Below are 19,057 nucleotides of genomic sequence, written 5' to 3'. Positions count from 1 at the left end.
ACAATTCCTATCGCACTTATTCCCTTTGACTAGCCACAACCATCATAACCCAAAATATGCCCATTTGACCCCATTTACGAAGGTCGTAGTAACACAAATCAAAGTTAATCTGAAACTGTGCCACCTTAGGCGAACAGACTTTAGTCAAAAGAATCGACTCATTAGAATACTATAGTAGCTCTCCCCACGACCAGGCTATATAAGTTTTCCAGAACTCTATAAGCGGTCACTGCCCGACAAAGTGTTCCTAACAGTCTGCCTATGTGATCGACTAGTCATCTCACATGACTCTATGGCACTTGAACTTGCCATCAATCGCATTACACTCTAGTCACTTCGAGACGTCACCTCATACAAGTGACTATGGGCAAATACCATGTTAATCCGGTTCACTTTAACGGGGTTCAATATTGTCTTTACAACCCATTTGGATGTAACAAGGTAATAAATGAGTTTTAAAGTAAAACTCGAACGACAAATGCGATTATCACATATGAATAGTCAATGCCTGATTATTATTTCATATTCTATAATCTAATTTGATCTTGTATGTAGTAGTTCATCTCAATCCAATTGAAATGACATATGACATGACTCATCATGTTAAGCCTATGAGAAGGCTTTGGTTAGTAGGTTTTATCAACTTCTTGTACCTTACTCAACCTTACTACATACTTGTGTTCCTTTGTAATGTATACATTTGCATTACAAAACTTTCTGAGTACGTGTCTAGATCCAATCTAGACATAGGCCCTCTAGCCTTAGAATAGCTCCCACTGTTTTTACAGTGTGCGGGACTCATCCTTCTTGCACATCTCATGATTGCAAATGTACTCAATTTCCGTTGTAAATATTTCTCATTGTTCTTTATTGTCTTGAACGATTCTAGAAAATCTATTTCTTAAATAACATAGCCACAATGGTATCTTAACCATTCTAATGTGTTTTGATTATGGTTTTGTCGGAAACCATGCGCAATCTCAATTGTCAATTGTCATTTGTGTAACACCCTTACACAAAATTGCATCAAAAACACTTTGCATTACATCCTTAACGCTTCTGCAAGCACTTAAGGGTAATATTTATGGCTTACTTGGTAACTATTACTTAAATTCGATTTGAAACAATTCATCATACTCAAAGTATATGAAGTGTTATACATCATTTCCTATTTAATTGATTCGGCAGCGAAAGCAAATGGAATCAATCAAATATGTCCAACTTGATTGAACTAGTCATGAATCTTATCAACATAAGACTTCTTATTTGACGCTAATATCATGTGGATTTATCTCCATAAATCTGGATATTAAAGATGTATTATATATCTCCAAGTCTTAAATCATTCCCAATGATCAATATGTCATCCACATATTAGACTAATTAAAATTACCGTAACTCCCACTAAACTTCATGTATAAACATAACTTCTCGACTTATCGGGAAAATATTTATACCATGGTCCAATCATTGATTCCAACTCATTGATGTCCTACTCAAGACCCTCTCTTAAGTTTCACATTATCTTAGGATTGCAAGAATCTACAAAACTCAAGGACATGTATTGAATACATTCCTTCTAATTGAAGAAGAGGGTTTTATATTCACTCGCTATATCTCATAATGAAACACAATCCCTAAGAAGATCCAAATAGACTTAAGCATTTCAACAAGTGCAAAACCCTTTGCAACCAATTAAGCTTTGATATCTAACAATTCATTTGGAATTTATTTCGGATTTTCATGGCTCTAAGCCTTGTATTGAGTTGTGACTTAAACACTCTCATGTAAGTCATATGTTCATTACTTTCTAGAAGTAATCAACTTGAATCAAACGATTTCTTTGTAAGTTATAAGCTCTTTACTTTCTTAAAAGTAGCATGAATTCATCATCTTCAACAAGTGACGAATTTAACCTCCTAGGTTTTGAAGAAACAACGTCTTACACAAAACGTCTCATGTAGCCAAGAAAGACCAGTTTCTTGCGACATAACATTCTTTGTGGCTCTTGAATAATTTCTCCCACTCTATCTTCTAGAAATAAACTTGTATTTTAGAAAGACAGCTTCACGAGCCACAAACCCGTTGTACTCGTGATTATAATAAGGAAAAATGAGCATTTGTTTCTTTTGAAAACTTACAAACATGGTACCCTACCATTTCATATCTCATATGACTCGTTTTAGATTTAGTGGAAAAATAATTTAGACAAAATGATAAAATCCCCAAAAGGATCAAGTAACTCAAAGTAACTTGATTGAAGTCCAAACCATATCGAATAGCGTTTGATTTCTTATCCAACCACACATTATTCCATAATGCGTGCTAAGAGAGATTAACTTGTGATACTATATCACATTTCATTTGGCTTATATCAAAGTCTTTACTTTGATAATCCTATCACGACTAAATCACGATTCCTTGAAATCTTTGAACTTCTTCAAAGATTTCTCTATTTACCTTATTAAGTGAACACATTAGCGTCAACTTAAATCGTTGGTAAAAGAAAATGATCAACCTATTTTGGATCAATGATTTACAACCTCGATCTCCTTTTCAACCAAAAGGCACGAGACATCTTGCTTTGAATACAAGATACGCATATACCATAAGATTAACAATCTAATGGTTTTAAGAGTACTCGATAACTCTTTGCGTTCATCATTCCAGAATTTAAAGTTTAATCTTGGGTTACCAATTTGAGTCTTACATCATCTACATGATGTGTCATTCTAGTTTGGTTTAGAATATAATCACCTTGATAATGGGCTAGCCATACATCAAATCATGGTGTATAGGGTCACAAAAGTGAAACCTCTTTTCTATCTTAATAAGTTTATATTCTTATTTAGAGTTTATGCACTTAATAGTCACAATTAAGTACAACTCTAAACTCAAAAACTAGATTGAGTTCACAATGACTCTATCTCTCAACATCATTGTTGCTAGTCGTCATATTCTAATCATCCTATGTATCAAATACAATGATGAAAACCTCCACTGGTTTCTAATATTGACGAAGTAGTACTAGCAAAATTTATGTTAATCAAATAAACATTTAAAGAAGAAGGTCCCATTAGATGTCCCACAACTAACTTGTTTGATTTTTCAATAATTTGGGGTAGTTTCTATTCTAGCGTCCAACAATTAAGACAATGTAAACTTTATCGGTCGGGATTGATAGGTTTAGTATTGTTATTCTCAATAACGTTACTTTTAACATCACCTTGTATCAATTCCATTCTAATTTTACTTTTTAGAACCTTATCCTTTTCTTAACGGTTTAAGAGGATTCTCCCACTCATTTCAATGAGTCTTTGCTTAGAAAAGCAAAATTTAATTTCATGAAGACTACTCTTCATTCGTTCGTTTAGTCTTAAAACTTTCATTGAAATGGTTGCGGTATTTTGGTCAATTTTGATTTCCAACAAATCTAGTTACCAAAATGATTTAACGTTTCAAAGTACTTAACTTAATTAAGCATATGAGAAATAATTGTAAGTAGATATGTTAGTCAAGAATCAAAAAACCCTTTTGATCATAAATAACTTCCATCTATACTCTTCACAAGAGATCCTTACAATGGATAATTCGAGGTTGTTTAGAAGAAAATTCATATTTGTCTTTAGTTACGATGTTTTAATAGAGATTTAAATCAAAAACCGAAATGATATCGTATATGAATTATGGTAAAGAAATAGAACAATATGATAACGGAATAGTGGAAAACTTTAACATTTATCGTTTTATTAATACTTGTAAATAACAAGTAAAGCATTTATATAGTGACCTCTACCCAACTATGATAAATGATTCCAAGATCCAAATTCATATTAACTTGGGGCACGGTGTGCCGAAATACCCTTTATTAATATAACTCGGTGGATTAACTCTTTAATCGATTCTACTTTTAGAACTCTTGGTCGATAAAATTACATTAATGTTTATCTTTAGCCCGAAACACATCCGGAAATCGTCGTGAATACTTTCGTTGAGTTCAACCCAAATTTTGAATAAATGTGTCCATGATCCAAATTCATATCAACTTAGGGCACGGTGTGCCGAAATACCCTTTATTAACATAAATTCGGTGGATAGACATTTATCACCCACTTCCCCTACGTAACAAGGTTTATACCCCAGTGTGGCCGAGTGCACTCCCTCACGAAATAGGTTTTCATGGTTTCTACTTTTTGGTAAGGCTAAGTCTCAATTGTTTATTTTTAGCGAGAGGTCATGTCAATTTATTATCTATCACGTTTTAAGTGAACTAAAGCGGTGAACTACGATAATTGTAATTGACACAGTCGATAAACTCGATAAAATGATAATGCATGTTTTAGTTATGGCGATTTAGCGATGCATGTAACATATAAATAAAATACAAAGCATAATAATAAAAATCTTAGTATGGCCTTCCTAGAATAGTAAATCTAATAAACTATTACAAATTCGGAAACCAACTCTATTGGTCCCTTGAACTTCGGTCTTGGCACGCAATTCGAGACAACATCGTCTTTAATGGATCGTCTTCTCGAGTGACACCGTCTTCAAGGATCTCAGGAATAAATAAATTACATAACAAATTACATAATTTCCTATTATACATTTGTAATTAAAATAAAATAAATCTATTAAATTACAAAACGGTGATATGTAGAGGTGGCAAACAATGACACGACACGAAAACACGACACGAACCCGACACGAAATTAACGGGTTTGGGTTGAGACTTAATGACCCATTTATGTAAGTGGGTCGACACGAACACGACACGATATTTAATTGGGTTGGGTTAGGGTTGACCTCTCTAAACACGAACCCGACACGAATGACCTGTTTATTAAATTAATCCTAATTTTTCTTGATCCTCTATCACATAAATATGCTTAAACTTTCAATATATGGACGTGACACGAAAACACGACACGAACCTGACACGAAATTAATGGGTTAGGGTTGAGGCCTTATGACCCATTTATGTAAGTGGGTCGACACGAACACGACACGAGATTTAATTGGGTCGGGTTTGGGTTGGAGGGATTGTGACCCGTTTACATGTGACACGAACACGAACCCAACACGACCCGATCTGTTTGCCAGGTCTAGTGATATGAGATCACAATAAATTACAACTGAATCGATATTCCCATACATTTCGGGTAATATCAATTAAAACTAAGGCCATACTAAGTAAAATTACATAATTCAAAAATTACATAAAATAAAATTATGACAATCATAAATAAAATGCAGCATTATAATATGTATGAACATGCCCAATTTTATGCTAAATCGCCTTTAAGGAGCAAATATCGTATATTTATCGGTTTTCACGGATTTACGTGATTTAACCTTTTATAATCACAATAATTACATAAATTCATATTTATGTACAAGTTAATTACCCTAACCAACTTAGGACTCAAAATTAGTCTCCACTAACATATTGACAATAATTAACTTATATTTCTTAATATTGTTCATAAAAGGACTTAAAATTACAATATAATGCCATAAACTTCAAATAAATCATAAAAAATTTCAAATAAATTCAAAATTTGAAATTTTAAACTCATGAACATTCTGGAAAAATACCATGACACTCATAATGTTCAAAAACTTAGGCTAAAAAATTCGAAATTTATCGAGAAAAACAATGTTGCGGTTTATCGGATTTATCAATTATAACCATAAAAATATGAGAAAAATTATTTTTATCAACTTTTCAATTTTAGATCTGAAATAAATGATAAAATGCAATATGTGACGTTTTTCCTTAGTCATGAAGTATATTTTAGCAATTTATACTAATTAAAGTCACTATTTATGTGATTTTTCTTCAAAAATTTATAAATCATGCATAAAGACTTCATTATAGCCAATTATTTTACACAAATTTTGTAAAATTGCATGTGACAACATATTAAATTTCTATGACTATATTCGAAATATAACTCATATTAACCTATTTTTCCATTTAAATTCGATTTTATCTTGAAAAATCCATATTTCGAGCATAAGAACTCATAAAATTATGAAATCTTACAGGTCATCAAAATATAATATATGTGAAAACATATCCAAAAACCACTGGAAAAATTAAAGTTTAGCTAATTTTAGTCCAAAAATGACATTTTTATCATAAAATCACATTTTAATGCCATTATTATATAAAATGAACAATAAAAATCCATAAATTAATCAAAATATCCTAAATACATTTTAGGACCAAAAACTTTAACATGAATAATTGATTTCGTGATATATCATAATAAACACAAATTTATAAGTTTTATTTGTTAATCGTATAACTCGGAAAAACTATAACCGATTTGCATGCAAACAACCTAAGGCTCTTGATACCGCTTGTTATCAATCTATATCTCATTAATTTACATATTCATATATGTGAGAAATTATTTAGTCATAAAATAATTACAAATCTTATGCATGCAAACATAAATAGAAGTAAAGAAGAAATCATGTTCCTTACTATGTGATTTCGGTTTTATGGGCACCAACAAGATCTCCTTCTTGTTAGTTATTGAGCATTCCAAATAATGGATGAACAAAGATTCAAGTATAGAATCTCTCCCAAAAGTGAATACCTAAGGAATACTCTTAAAGACTAAAATAATATGATCTAGTATTAGGATTAGTCTTACTTAAAATTTTGACACAAAATATTTACTTGTTCTCTCTTGTTATCGGTTGAGAGAGAATAGATGAGTGAGTTTTTATTTCTCCAGGATTTTCACAAAAGATAGAGAGAGTATCATTTCTTACACTAGAATTTTTATAAAATGATAAAATGAATAAAATGAAAAGAAAAACTCTTTTCTTTTTATCTATGGTGGCCGAAATAATTGGCCTTGGGTAGCATGCTCAATGCCTTTTATTTTTGCTCTTCTCAAAAGCTAGGTTTGCATGGCTAATAGTTAGATATAATCATTGTGTTTTCCACTTAAGATAAAAACACAATATAAATCTTACACTCACTCCATTATTTCGGCACACTTAAAATAAAATGGGTAGTCCATTTTATTTTGTCATTTGTCAATTTTGTCACATGTAACATGTTACATGACATGTCACAATGTAATGTATTTTTAACATATTAAAAATCAACATACTCATAAAATATGTCATTTACCAAATTGACTAGTAATTCGTAATTACTTGTACCAAAACGGTTTATCAAATTATAAATTACAACGTCTTGTATTTATAATAAATTATTCATTCAATTTCTATTTCAATTGTTTCGTAAACAATAATTTTATCCAAGTAATAAAACAATTTAATTACTTAGACCGTATCTAATATAATCGAATTACAGTAAGACACGTTAATTTTACTCACAAGATCATCCGTCAATTTTAAGCAATTTAATTAACTCGTATCGGCATACGATTAATTAAATAATCAATTAAGAGTATTTCTCTATAGGTATGACCTAAAGGGATCAACTGATCACACCGTCGCACGACAGTAATGTCAAACTCTAGTCAGCCAATCATTACCGATATGTGTGGACCAGTTGACTGTAAAAATATTACATCCCTCGTGTATTCTTAAAATGAGATTTAAACATGTGATCATCATGATCGACAGTTGTGATCGCATTATTGTCGGAGGACACTTATCCCAACAATCCCAAGCCACCAATGCTAGTACTTCTTTCTGTTATGTACCATGCCACAAGAACCCCCTCCAAATTTCCTCAATCATGCTTATCACAGTCTTGGGTAATATAAAAATCCTAGCCCAGTAAGTATGTATGGTGTTCAAGACTGCTTTAATAAGTACTAGCCTTCCACCATATGAAAGCTTTCTAAACCCCATGCTCCTGATCCTAGCAACCACCTTCTCCACCAGACAATTACAATCCAGAACACACAATCTCTTTGGAGATACATTCACACCAAGGTACTTAAATGGCAATGTACCCCTTTTCATTCACGTCTCAACCTCTATTCCATTAATCAACTGCTCAGCCATGCCATTACAATAAAAATTTGACTTTGCTCTATGCATCACCAATCCAGAAGCCTTAGAGAAATAGTCAAAAGCATTTATTATAAGCTCAATACTCTTTTTATCCACCTTGCAAAACGTGATGAAATCATCAGCAAAACATAAGTAAGTTAAGCCTATACCCTTACATAAAGGATGATATCTGAACTTTCCATGCTTCTGTACAATCAACAAAATCCTGTTAAGGTATTCCACACAGATGGTAAAAAGTAGAGGAGACAAGGGGTCCCCTTGTCTCAATCCTCTCTTTCCTTGAAAAAAATCAAAGTTCTCACCATTCATAACTATGGAATATGAGGGTGTAAAAACACATTGTATAATGAGAGCCATTGTTTGATCAGGAAACCCCAAAGAACCATGTCATGAACAAATTCTCATTCCACTAAATCATAGGCCTGCTGGAGGCCCAACTACATCTGTACTTTAGGAGAACAAGATTTCCTCTTGTATAACCTAATAAGATCTTGACAAATTAAAATGTTCCCCACAATGTCTCTCCCTTTGATGAATGCACTCTGTAAAGGACTAACAATCTCAAGCAAGATATCCCTCAACCTATTACAAATCACCTTAGACAAGCATTTGTAAATGGTATTGCAACAAGCAATTGGCCTGAATTGCATCACATTTTCAGGAATTTATATCTTTGGTACTAATGTAATACTCCCTCCTATTCACTATAATCTTCCCTTTGTTTGTGGGCACAAGATTTAAGAAAAGGAATAAAATAGGAGTAAAAGGTTTGGGTGGGGTTTGGTGATAGGAGAGAGGGATGAATAATTAAGAATTAAATAAGGAATTTTGGGGCCAAAACATTAAGGAAAGTAATGGGAGTAAAAGAGTTGGGTGGGGTTTGGTGATAAGAGAGAGGGATGAATAAAATAAGAGTAAACGTTTCCAAAATAAGAAAGGGGAAGAAAACCTGAATAATCCGTTTAAGGAAATAGGGAAGATTATAGTTAATAGGAGGGAGTAATTGTGTTGTTGCACTGCTTCAGTAATTTTCCTTTGTTAAAGACACCTCTTATAGCTCCACTGACCTCCTTCCCCCACAATATGCCAGGCTTCCTTGAAAAATTGGCTATTGTACCTATCTGGGCCAGGGGCTTTAGTCCCAGGTGTAACACCCCATGAGCTTGAGAGGAAAGTTGTCCCACATCGGGAAAATAAGGAGCTTATGAGATATTTATAAAATATTTCACTCACCACTTAGTAACAAGACCTTGTGCTTTTGGGCTTAAGTGAGGATAAAAAATGGGCCCAAAGGTGCACACTCATCTTATTGGGGTTGTGTTACGACGGTGGCGGGTTGAGTTGTTATACCAGGAATGTCAAACATTGCCATCCTTATTTCTATATCAAAAATAGGAGATATCAAGCTAGCTTTGTGCTCATCAATTAAACACTTGCTCATATTTACTACAGCCTGATTCACATGTGCCACAGCCTTGGATTCACCCAATAAGGACTTATAAAACTCCTCAAAGGCATGCTTAATGTCTTCCTTTGAAAAACAATCTTTTTGACTCATGTCTTTCATTTGATGCACTCTATTCTGGCTCCTCCTCCTTTTAATAACAGAATGGAAAAAGGCAGTGTTCTCATCTCCCTCAGCCATCCAAGCCATTTTAGCCTTTTGACTGAGGAAAATGTTCCTAGCTTTCAATACTTCCGCTAGTTCTGCATCACATGTTTTCTCAGCATGACACAAATCCCCATTTAAGGGATCCTGTGCCAGCTGAGTTTGAATATCTTTAAGAGCTAATTCTGTAACACCCCCTTCTTACCCGGCCAAGGTAATCAGGAGATGTCACTATCTTGGTTTCTCGTAAATCGGAACTACATTAAGTAAAATTTTATAGAAATAATATGTTTAGTGAATTGCATAACTAACTAAATGAATAACAAGTGTGAAATATACATTATACAACTCAACTACTATATGTGTCGTCTATCATCTCACTACGCGACTCGACTCCAAGGTCCAAAGCTCGTCCCTTCTTCTGCGTGATACCAAAACCAAACCTACACACAACTGCTCCCATATGATCATAAATATCATATGGATCAACACAGGCCACCCCGGAAATAGGTGACAATTTACAGACAACCAGCACACGTCAATTTCAATAATATAAATACTTAAAACACGAAAAAAGGATGTAAAGATGCAACATGTTAAAGGAATACACAAGATACGACTCTACATCCTCCAAAAAACCGCAACCACCACACCGGTACCAGGGACACACCCACGGTACCAGCGACTCATTGATGGCACCGCATCACCGCTTACCAAACAGCCAGACCGCAGTCCGTAAAATAGGTACTCGGAACACACACGTGGTACCGAGCCCGGACGCTAACCGGACCCCTGCCAGGCGTCGTGACACCATACAAGCCCCTCCATAACTCAAGTCATTAACGTGAACGTCCCTCTTGGAGTGGAAACCTCCAAGAGGCGACCTAAGCATAAGACGGTCTCCCAACCGCCTTACGTCTCCTCCACAACCATACATCACCACCACCACTCGTCCAACATCCTCCACAACCACATATATACAATATGCATACAATATGCCAATTACAATGCTTTCACATACATAACCCTTTTCCAATATGCTATTTCTCATGTATAATGCATATCAAACATGCCATGTACTCATGTATGCCAACAACCATAACAATGCCTCAAGATGCAATCCCTCATTAACATGTTATAATGCAATCCCACAAACACAACTATTTTTTGAGTCACAAATATCCAACTACATGTTATAATGCAATCTAATTAGCATGTAAGACTAACAACAACAAGTATGCCATATGTAAAAACATGAGTAAGCATCCATATTACCAAAACTGAGTAGGAAAATCCTACTTTTTAGCAATCCTATAATTAGCACAAGCAAGAACACTAATACTCCTCTAGAAGCCACATCCTACAATTAATTAAGAAATTCCTATAAAAAACATGGCTTATAACAATATAATACATCTAATTACTTATTATTACTATCTAATTACTTAAAACCTTAATTAATGTACCTAAATAACAAAATCCCCAATTACTCCCAAATTTTAGGGTTACTATAAAGAATAAGAGAAGAAAAAGGATGAACAAACCTACAAAGGTAAAGAAATGAGGAAGTATGGAGCTTGAGCACAAAACATTCACAAGATAGGGTGAATCTCAATTGGATAAGGTTTGAAGGATATATAGAGAGGTTTTGTGGTGGAGAAGGAGTTGGTGGGTGTTTAGGGTTGTGAAAACGAAGAAGAAAGCTAAAAAAGGAGTATTTATATCAAGGCTTAATAACACAGAGCCCAACAGGCAAAAAAGAGGTATGAACCCAAACACTCGGTCGAGTGTACGTAGGCACTCGGTCGAATGCACCAGCCACTCGGCCGAGTGACACACAAACAGAACTTGGTTTGAGCCTAGAAGGCACTCGATCCACTCACTCGGTCGAGTACTCTACTGTACTTGGCCGAGTGCACAGCTAAGAAAGCCAGGGTGTAGAAACACATTGCATAATGAGAGCAATTGTTTGATCAGGAAACCCCAAATCAGTCAACATTTCATAAACAAATTCCCATTCCACTGAATCATAGACCTTCTGGAGGTCCAACTTCATCAGTATTCTAGGAGAACAAGCTTTCCTCTTGTATAACCTAACAAGATCTTGACAAATTAAAATGTTCCCCACAATGTCTCTCCCTTTGATGAATGTACTCTATGAAGGACTAATAATCTCAGACAAGATATCTCTCAACCTATTACAAATCACCTTAGACAAGCATTTCTAAATGGTATTGAAACAAGCAATTGGCCTGAATTGCATCACATTTTCAGGAATTTCTACTTGTGGTACTAATGTAATAATTGTGTTGTTGTACTACTTCAGTAATTTTCCTTTGTTAAAGACATCTCTTATAGCTCCACTGACCTCCTTCCCCACAATATGCCAGACATCCTTGAAAAACTAGCTGTTGTACCCATCTGGGTCAGGGGTCTTAGTCCCATGAATGTCAAACATTGCCTTCCTTACTTCTATATCAGAAATAGGAGCTATCAAGCTAGCTCTGTGCTCATCAGTTAAACACTTGCTCATTTTTACTATAGCCTGATTAACATGTGCCACAGCCTTAGATTCACCCAATAAGGACTTATAAAACTCCTTAAAGGCATGCTTAATGTCTTCCTTTGAAAAGTAATCTTTTTGATTCATGTCTTTCACTTGATGCACCCTATTTTGGCTTCTCCTCCTTTTAATAGAAGAATGGAAAAAGGCAGTGTTCTCATCTCTCTCAGCCATCCAAGCCATTTTAGCCTTTTGACTGAGGAAAATGTTCCTAGCTTTCAATAATTCCACTAGTTCTGCAGCACAGGTTTTCTCAACATGACGCAAATCCCCATTTAAGGGATCTTGTGCCAGCTGAGTTTGAATCTCTTTAAGAGCTAATTCAGTGACATTAGTAAGATTCTAAATGTCACTAAATTGCTCCCTGTTTAACTTCTTAATCTCTCCTTTTAGGTTCTTCAATTTAGTGACCACTCTAAACGTAGGGGTCCCCTAAACTTCAGTATTCCAACATTTACTCACAATGTTATCAAAATCCTTTGCAAGAGACCACATATTAAAGTATTTGAATGCATTTGGCCTCTTTTTCTACTGCACTTCAAAGTTGATTAAGCATGGACAATAGTCAAATAGTCCCTCAGGGAGAAAATTTGCAACACTGTCAGGGAACTCAGTAATCCAATCATCATTTATGAACACTCTGTCAATTCTTGTATACACTTTCACACCATTTTCATGCTTGTTATTCCAAGTATAAAAGGAACCATTTGCCTTAAGATCAAACAACTAGCAATCCTGAGTGACCTTAATTAAAGGCATGATATTTGCTTTGGTAACCTTGGCCCCACCAATTCTCTCATGAACATCCATAATAGTGTTGAAGTCACCACAAGCCATCTAGGGCCCAGTAACAACTCTGTGATAACTTCTTAGGCTACTCCATAAGCTCTCCCTTTCTGCAGCTTTAATAAAACCATACACCAAAGTGTACCAGAAACCCTTCCTTCTGAGCTTATCATACACCTCAATATGAATGGTATGACCAGTCATATCCTTCATATCAAATGTAAACATAGTTGGATCCCATAACAACCAGATTCTGCCTCCTTTATGCAAGTTAGAATAAGTGCATAAGGACCAACTATCACATAAATTACTTCTAATTTTATTCCATCTATTACTCTTAACTTTAGTTTCTATTAACCCAAACAACCCTACTTTATTCTGGTTGAGAAACCATTTTATTTCGTGTTGTTTATTTATGTTATTCAGACATCTCACATTCTAAAAACCACAACTACCCATTATCAACTTATATTCTGCTACATTCATCGTTCTCAACAATCCTATTTCTAGTCTTTTGAATAGAATGACTCAATGCTTCCATAAAAGACAATGCCCCTGGAGTAAATACTCTCATCTCTCCAGATTCCTGTCTCATCATTCTATTAAGGAGTCTTCTAGGCATAGACTGCTCTACAACTGGTTTGGATAGTATCACAGGTGTAACAATTCCAACATCAGCATGAGTTGGTTATTTTTGAGCAGTTCTCTGAACTACAGAAGCCTTCTGCTGAATTAGGACTGCCATCTTCTGGACTGGCAGCTGTTTAGTTTTATGCTGCATATCAGGAGCAGCAACCTTAGGATTCCATATCTTCTTAGCAAGAGGCTGCTCTACCCCCTTCCTGCATTTAGCAGTAGCATGTCCAATCCCTTTACAAGTTGCACAAGTAATAGGGAGCCAGTCATACAACACCTTGACAGAATGCTTCTTATCCTTCTCATCTATGAAAACAATCTTGCAGGGAAATCCTGGTCAACATTCACCTCAACCATAGTCCTTGCATAACCCAGAAAGTTCCTATGCTGAGTTGCTTCATCACTCCTAATATACGTCCCCACAGTGCTACTAATCTTCCTTAGACACTCAGGACCCCAGAGTTTAACATCTAAACCATAACATTTTGATCCAGATAGGAACACGCTTAATATCATGTTTCACCAATTTCATATCAGGTTCCCACTCCTTCACAATAACCGGTTTATTGTCAAAAATCAAGTGTCCATTGTTCAAAATAAGTTGCTGTTGTTCCTTAATTTTAAACCTTACAAGGAAGATTCTATTAGGCATGAATGTTATCTTATCCACCCCCATAGCCCTGCCATACCCGTTTCACATACCCGCTAATCACAGAGCTAGGTGGATTAACGCCTTAGATGTAACAAATAACAGAGGTAGACTAGAAATTGATCTCACCAGCAATATCCTCGTTGGTAAGACGGAGTATGGGCTGAACTTGGACCGTCTTCTCCACCACCCGCTGCATTTACGATTCACGAATTGCTTCATGTTAAACCACCTCAATAATCGATACTAAGTTAGATTCAAAGTCCTCAGACGAAAATCGAAGATGCCTCGATGATTTCCCCTTATTAAATCGAAAATCTACAACATGTTTTTGAGTTTTTTTGTGATGATTGTGCCGAATTGAAGGACTTTTAGTGTTCTTCTTATTTCGAGCCATGTTGCTTTAGAAACAAGTCAAAACCTCAGGAGAATTTTATCTCTCTAGTTTCTCTCTCATCCTTCTATCCATAGATTTCTCTTTTACTGATAGTGACTATGTATTTGTAGTTAAAAATGTTCGACATAATCAAATCTAAGCTACTTTGGTTGATTAGTAAATTTAATAATTTTTCTAATTGTAATATAATAACCCTAACTGTGTTGACCTTACCCGACGTGTAATACCCAAATCACTTGTGTATAACTTGACCCGAATCACTTGTGTATAAGTTGATCCCGACCACTTGTGTATAATTGACCAGACCCACATGGGTTAGACCTGACCCAACCAACATGGGTCAGACCGGGTTTACATTTTTCTGACCTGCCCTTCCACATGGGTTTGCTACTTAAACCACAATTACAAAGGTTGACCAATTTGTGCTCTTTGTTACATGAATTCTATGATTATACTATAATTTTCCCCCATAAATTACTATCCTAATAACCTTATAATCATTTATTTGCAGATTGCAAAGTTTGGACTCGTATAAGCTAAGTATATTCTATTATTCCAAGGCGTCTGCTTTTAGTAATGGTTTGTTTAATTTTAATTTAAGGTGTTTCATCGATGACATACATTCCTATACTACTATTCTAATAGGTTCACATAATCAGAAGCTAATAATTATTATATTATGAAGATACTATGGCCACAAAAACGTACTTGTTGTAGCGGAAATTATTTGGTAGCCTGTCAGTGCCACCTTCTGATTACGGAATGGCGACTAATAGTATAGTTGCCGTAATTTTTACTCCAAGTTAATCCTCGTTGATGATTGGCTATCTGTCCAGATCTGAGACGATATTATTTTTTAAAATAAAAAAAATTGCGTTATTTTTAAATTCAGATTTTAGTATTAGTTCTTAAAACTCAAAACCTGAAGGTATTATTTTTTTTAATACAACTAAAACGTCTATTATTATAAAATGTTTTGAGGTTTTCTAAAATATATTTATTGGAATTAAAATATTTTGTTCTTTAATTTCTTAATTCATTTAGAGTTAATTTACAGTTGAATTTAATATTTAAATTTCTTAGTAAATTGATAGTTTATTATTTAATAATTTTAGCAAGATACTGTGATTTTTTGTAACAACATTGATTTTTATCAATTGGTGTAATTTATTGTGCTTTATTATTATTGTTACTAGTTGGAAGGCACGTGCGATGCATGAAGCTCCCATTAGGATCATCTTTAACATCATACATGTTGCGTGCCCTAAAAATCCTTGAATAACAGATTGTAAACGTTAAGGTTGGGTAGCGTTATCTTAGTTTTGTTGGAGTAGGTGTTCTCCACAATAGTGCTTTTACTTAATAAATCTCATAAGAGGAATATACACCGAGATATATTATTTATTTATACTCGTCGGCTGATCAACGTATATCGGTAGTGATTGTCCGACTAGGGTTTGATGTTATTGTCGTATGATGGCGGTGATCAACTGATCCCTTACGCTCACACCAATAGGATGGAGCTCCAATGTAAAAACTAATTATTCGTATAAGATACAATTTAATTAGTCCCTTGTGTAAATTGACTTTCATTAGTCAAGTGAATTTTATATTTGATGGCGAGTTAGAAACTCGGGCCAAAAGAATTTATTATTCAACTATATGATAATTGACTAATAAATATTAGACGAAATTTAGTAATTAATATTTAATTTACTAAATTAATACGGTTTGTGTGTATATTATGAGGTGAAGGTAATTAGCTAACTATATTTACAAGGAGTTGTAAAGATAGCTAAATGAGTTTTAAAAGACACATTTTATATTGATAAGATGATAAAATGTCATTTAAAAATTAAGTGTATATTATTCACTAATTTGTATCATTTAAGTATTATATGATCAAATTAATATTTAGTTATATAAGATAATTGAATATATGTCTTATAAGCATTTGTGGGATAAATATCGAAAGTCAAAATAAGACCCAAAGGTCTTATAATGGATCGAAATGAAGAAGACCATAAGGAGGGTTTTGTGGCCTAACATATGCCTACCCATGTGTTATGTCTCCTTATTATTCTTCATTTGTTTTCATTTCTAGTTGCCCATATATACCACCACTTAGTCAATTGCATGGGTCAATTTTTGAAGGAAAAAAAGCATCCATTTATTCATCTTTTCTTCATCAATATTGATCAAAAATTGATAAAAAAATCAATCAATATAAATTCACAAAATATAATATACATTAAGTATTATTAAAGGCAGTAATACTTACACATTTTTAAAGGGTTTATTACTTATAATACCTAGTTAGTATTATTAGTAATTTTGGGATTAAGTTTTGGGTGCAACCAAAGGAGGTATACTATTTTGGGTACTAGGAGTTTATACAAGCTTTGTAGATATTCCATAAGACAACAATTTATTGTTGTTCTTATAGGCATTAAAACCAATATAAGGAAATCTTTTTCCATTTTATTTAATTTTAAGCCATTATATTAACATGCATGTAACTAGATCACATAAACACTAAACTAAAGGTAATTTAGAAACTAATTAGAGGAGTCTAATTAGAGATCGGAATTTATTGTTGTTCTTATAGCCGCCAAACAGTTGTTGCATGCATGTCGATTTTTTTGGCATTTTTATCGAGTTACAAGATGACTTTATAAAATCGGAATTTTGTGCTAAAATTGGTTTGGCACGAAAATTTTAAGTTGCATTTATACATTATGACCTAAAAATGTTTGGTTAATTATGGAATTTTATTGCTAATTATTTCGCTATTTCGACTAAAAATGACTTAATGTGCATTAAAACTGGTTAAAAGTTAACTAAAATTAGTTTCATGTTAAATAAGGCCATGAAAATTTAATATAGTCACACATGCATGATTTAGTTATGATAAGTGAAATATAGAATTAATATGATTAATTTTGCATGATTATTAATTTTTAATGGTAAAAAATTGATAAAAATGTGATTATATTGGTTAAAAATTAGTAAAATGAAATTTGTGCCATGAGAAATTTATTTAAGGTTGCATGTATGGATTACACATTATATTTGAAATTAAAAAATTAATTTGATTAATTTTGCATGTTTATTGGTTTTTATATGATAAAAACTGATAAATTGTAACTATATTTTTCTCTAAATTTAATCGAAATTTTTTGGCTAATTTTTTTTAACATTTTGAGGCTTCTGGAAATATTTCAGAATGTACAAAATTTTAATTTCAAATTTTTATAATGGTTATTATTTATTTGGAATTATTTCATAATTGTTATGATAAAAAAGAGATCTAATTTAGCAATAAATCAAAACAAGTTAAATAATCATCAACAAATTATGGGGCTAATTTTGAGATCTAAACCAGTTTAGATAATTAAATTGAGCTTAAATTTGATTTAAGTATTGAAATGTTATTTTTAATGGTTAAAAATCGCTTAAAATTCATAAAACCATGCTTTTATATCAATGATGGCTTATCAGGCGATTTGGCATGATTTTTATTGAATATTTATTATAGTTATAATGCTCCATTTTTTTAGATGAATGTCATTTAAATTTATGTAGTTTATTCATGTAATTTTATCAAGTATGGCCTAGTTAGAATTAATCGATATTACCCGTAATGAATGGGAATACCGATTTGGTTGTATAATTATTTATCGCCCATTTGTAAAATTAATAGATGTATTTTTATTACAACAAATGTATAATAGGAAATTGCAATGTATTTTTATTAGTGTTTTATCTTGTATCCGACGGATTCCAAAAGACGGTGCCTTTCGAAAAGGAGTTCCGATGAAGACCTGTGATTTCCCAAAGACGGTGCCATATTAGAAGGCGTTCCAATGAAATTCAAGGGAACAAGGAGTTGGTTTCCGAATTTGTAATAGTTAATAAGATTAGTTATGCTCTAGGAGGCCATACAAGAATTCTATTTTTACATGTCTATTTTATGCGTGCATCCATGCCAAACCGCCATTACATGCATTTATTTTTGTTTTCCCGCTATTGTCGATTTAAAATTATCTAAAATTCACCAATTTAGTTCACTTAAAGGGAATTAATAATAAATTGACAAGATCTCTCACATTATTAAAATTGAGATTAGCCTTACTAATTAGTAGGACCTATGAATCCCTCGTTCATTAGGGGGCGCGCTCTCGCCTCAGTGAGGCGTTTCCTTTTTAACTTGGGTAGGTAGGGTGGTAAAAGTTATCACACGCAAAATTTGATTGGACTCAACGGGATATAAAGACTGTCTTGTGTTCCGGGGCTAGAGATATATTTATTTGAAATCTTTTGACCGAGAATTCTAGTAGGAGAATCAATCAAAGAGTTAACTCACCAAATTTATATAAGTATAGGATGTATTGGCTCACCGTG

The 19,057-nt window shown here is 33.6% G+C and overlaps 1 protein-coding gene across 1 annotated transcript; it reads right to left on the bottom strand.

Annotated features, from left to right (window-relative positions):
- Positions 1-12,026: 12,026 nt before the first annotated feature.
- Positions 12,027-13,569, bottom strand: LOC141629664 (uncharacterized). The gene is made up of 2 exons (XM_074442634.1): positions 13,452-13,569; positions 12,027-12,502 (listed from the first exon to the last, which is right to left on the bottom strand). Exons 1-2 carry the CDS (start codon positions 13,567-13,569, stop codon positions 12,027-12,029), a joined length of 594 nt encoding a protein of 197 aa, XP_074298735.1.
- Between the last annotated feature and the right edge of the window lie 5,488 nt (positions 13,570-19,057).

Source organism: Silene latifolia, chromosome Y, assembly GCF_048544455.1.
Source record: "Silene latifolia isolate original U9 population chromosome Y, ASM4854445v1, whole genome shotgun sequence".
NCBI classification, from domain to species: domain Eukaryota; kingdom Viridiplantae; phylum Streptophyta; class Magnoliopsida; order Caryophyllales; family Caryophyllaceae; genus Silene; species Silene latifolia.
This window is presented reverse-complemented; position numbering and strand designations above follow the sequence as displayed.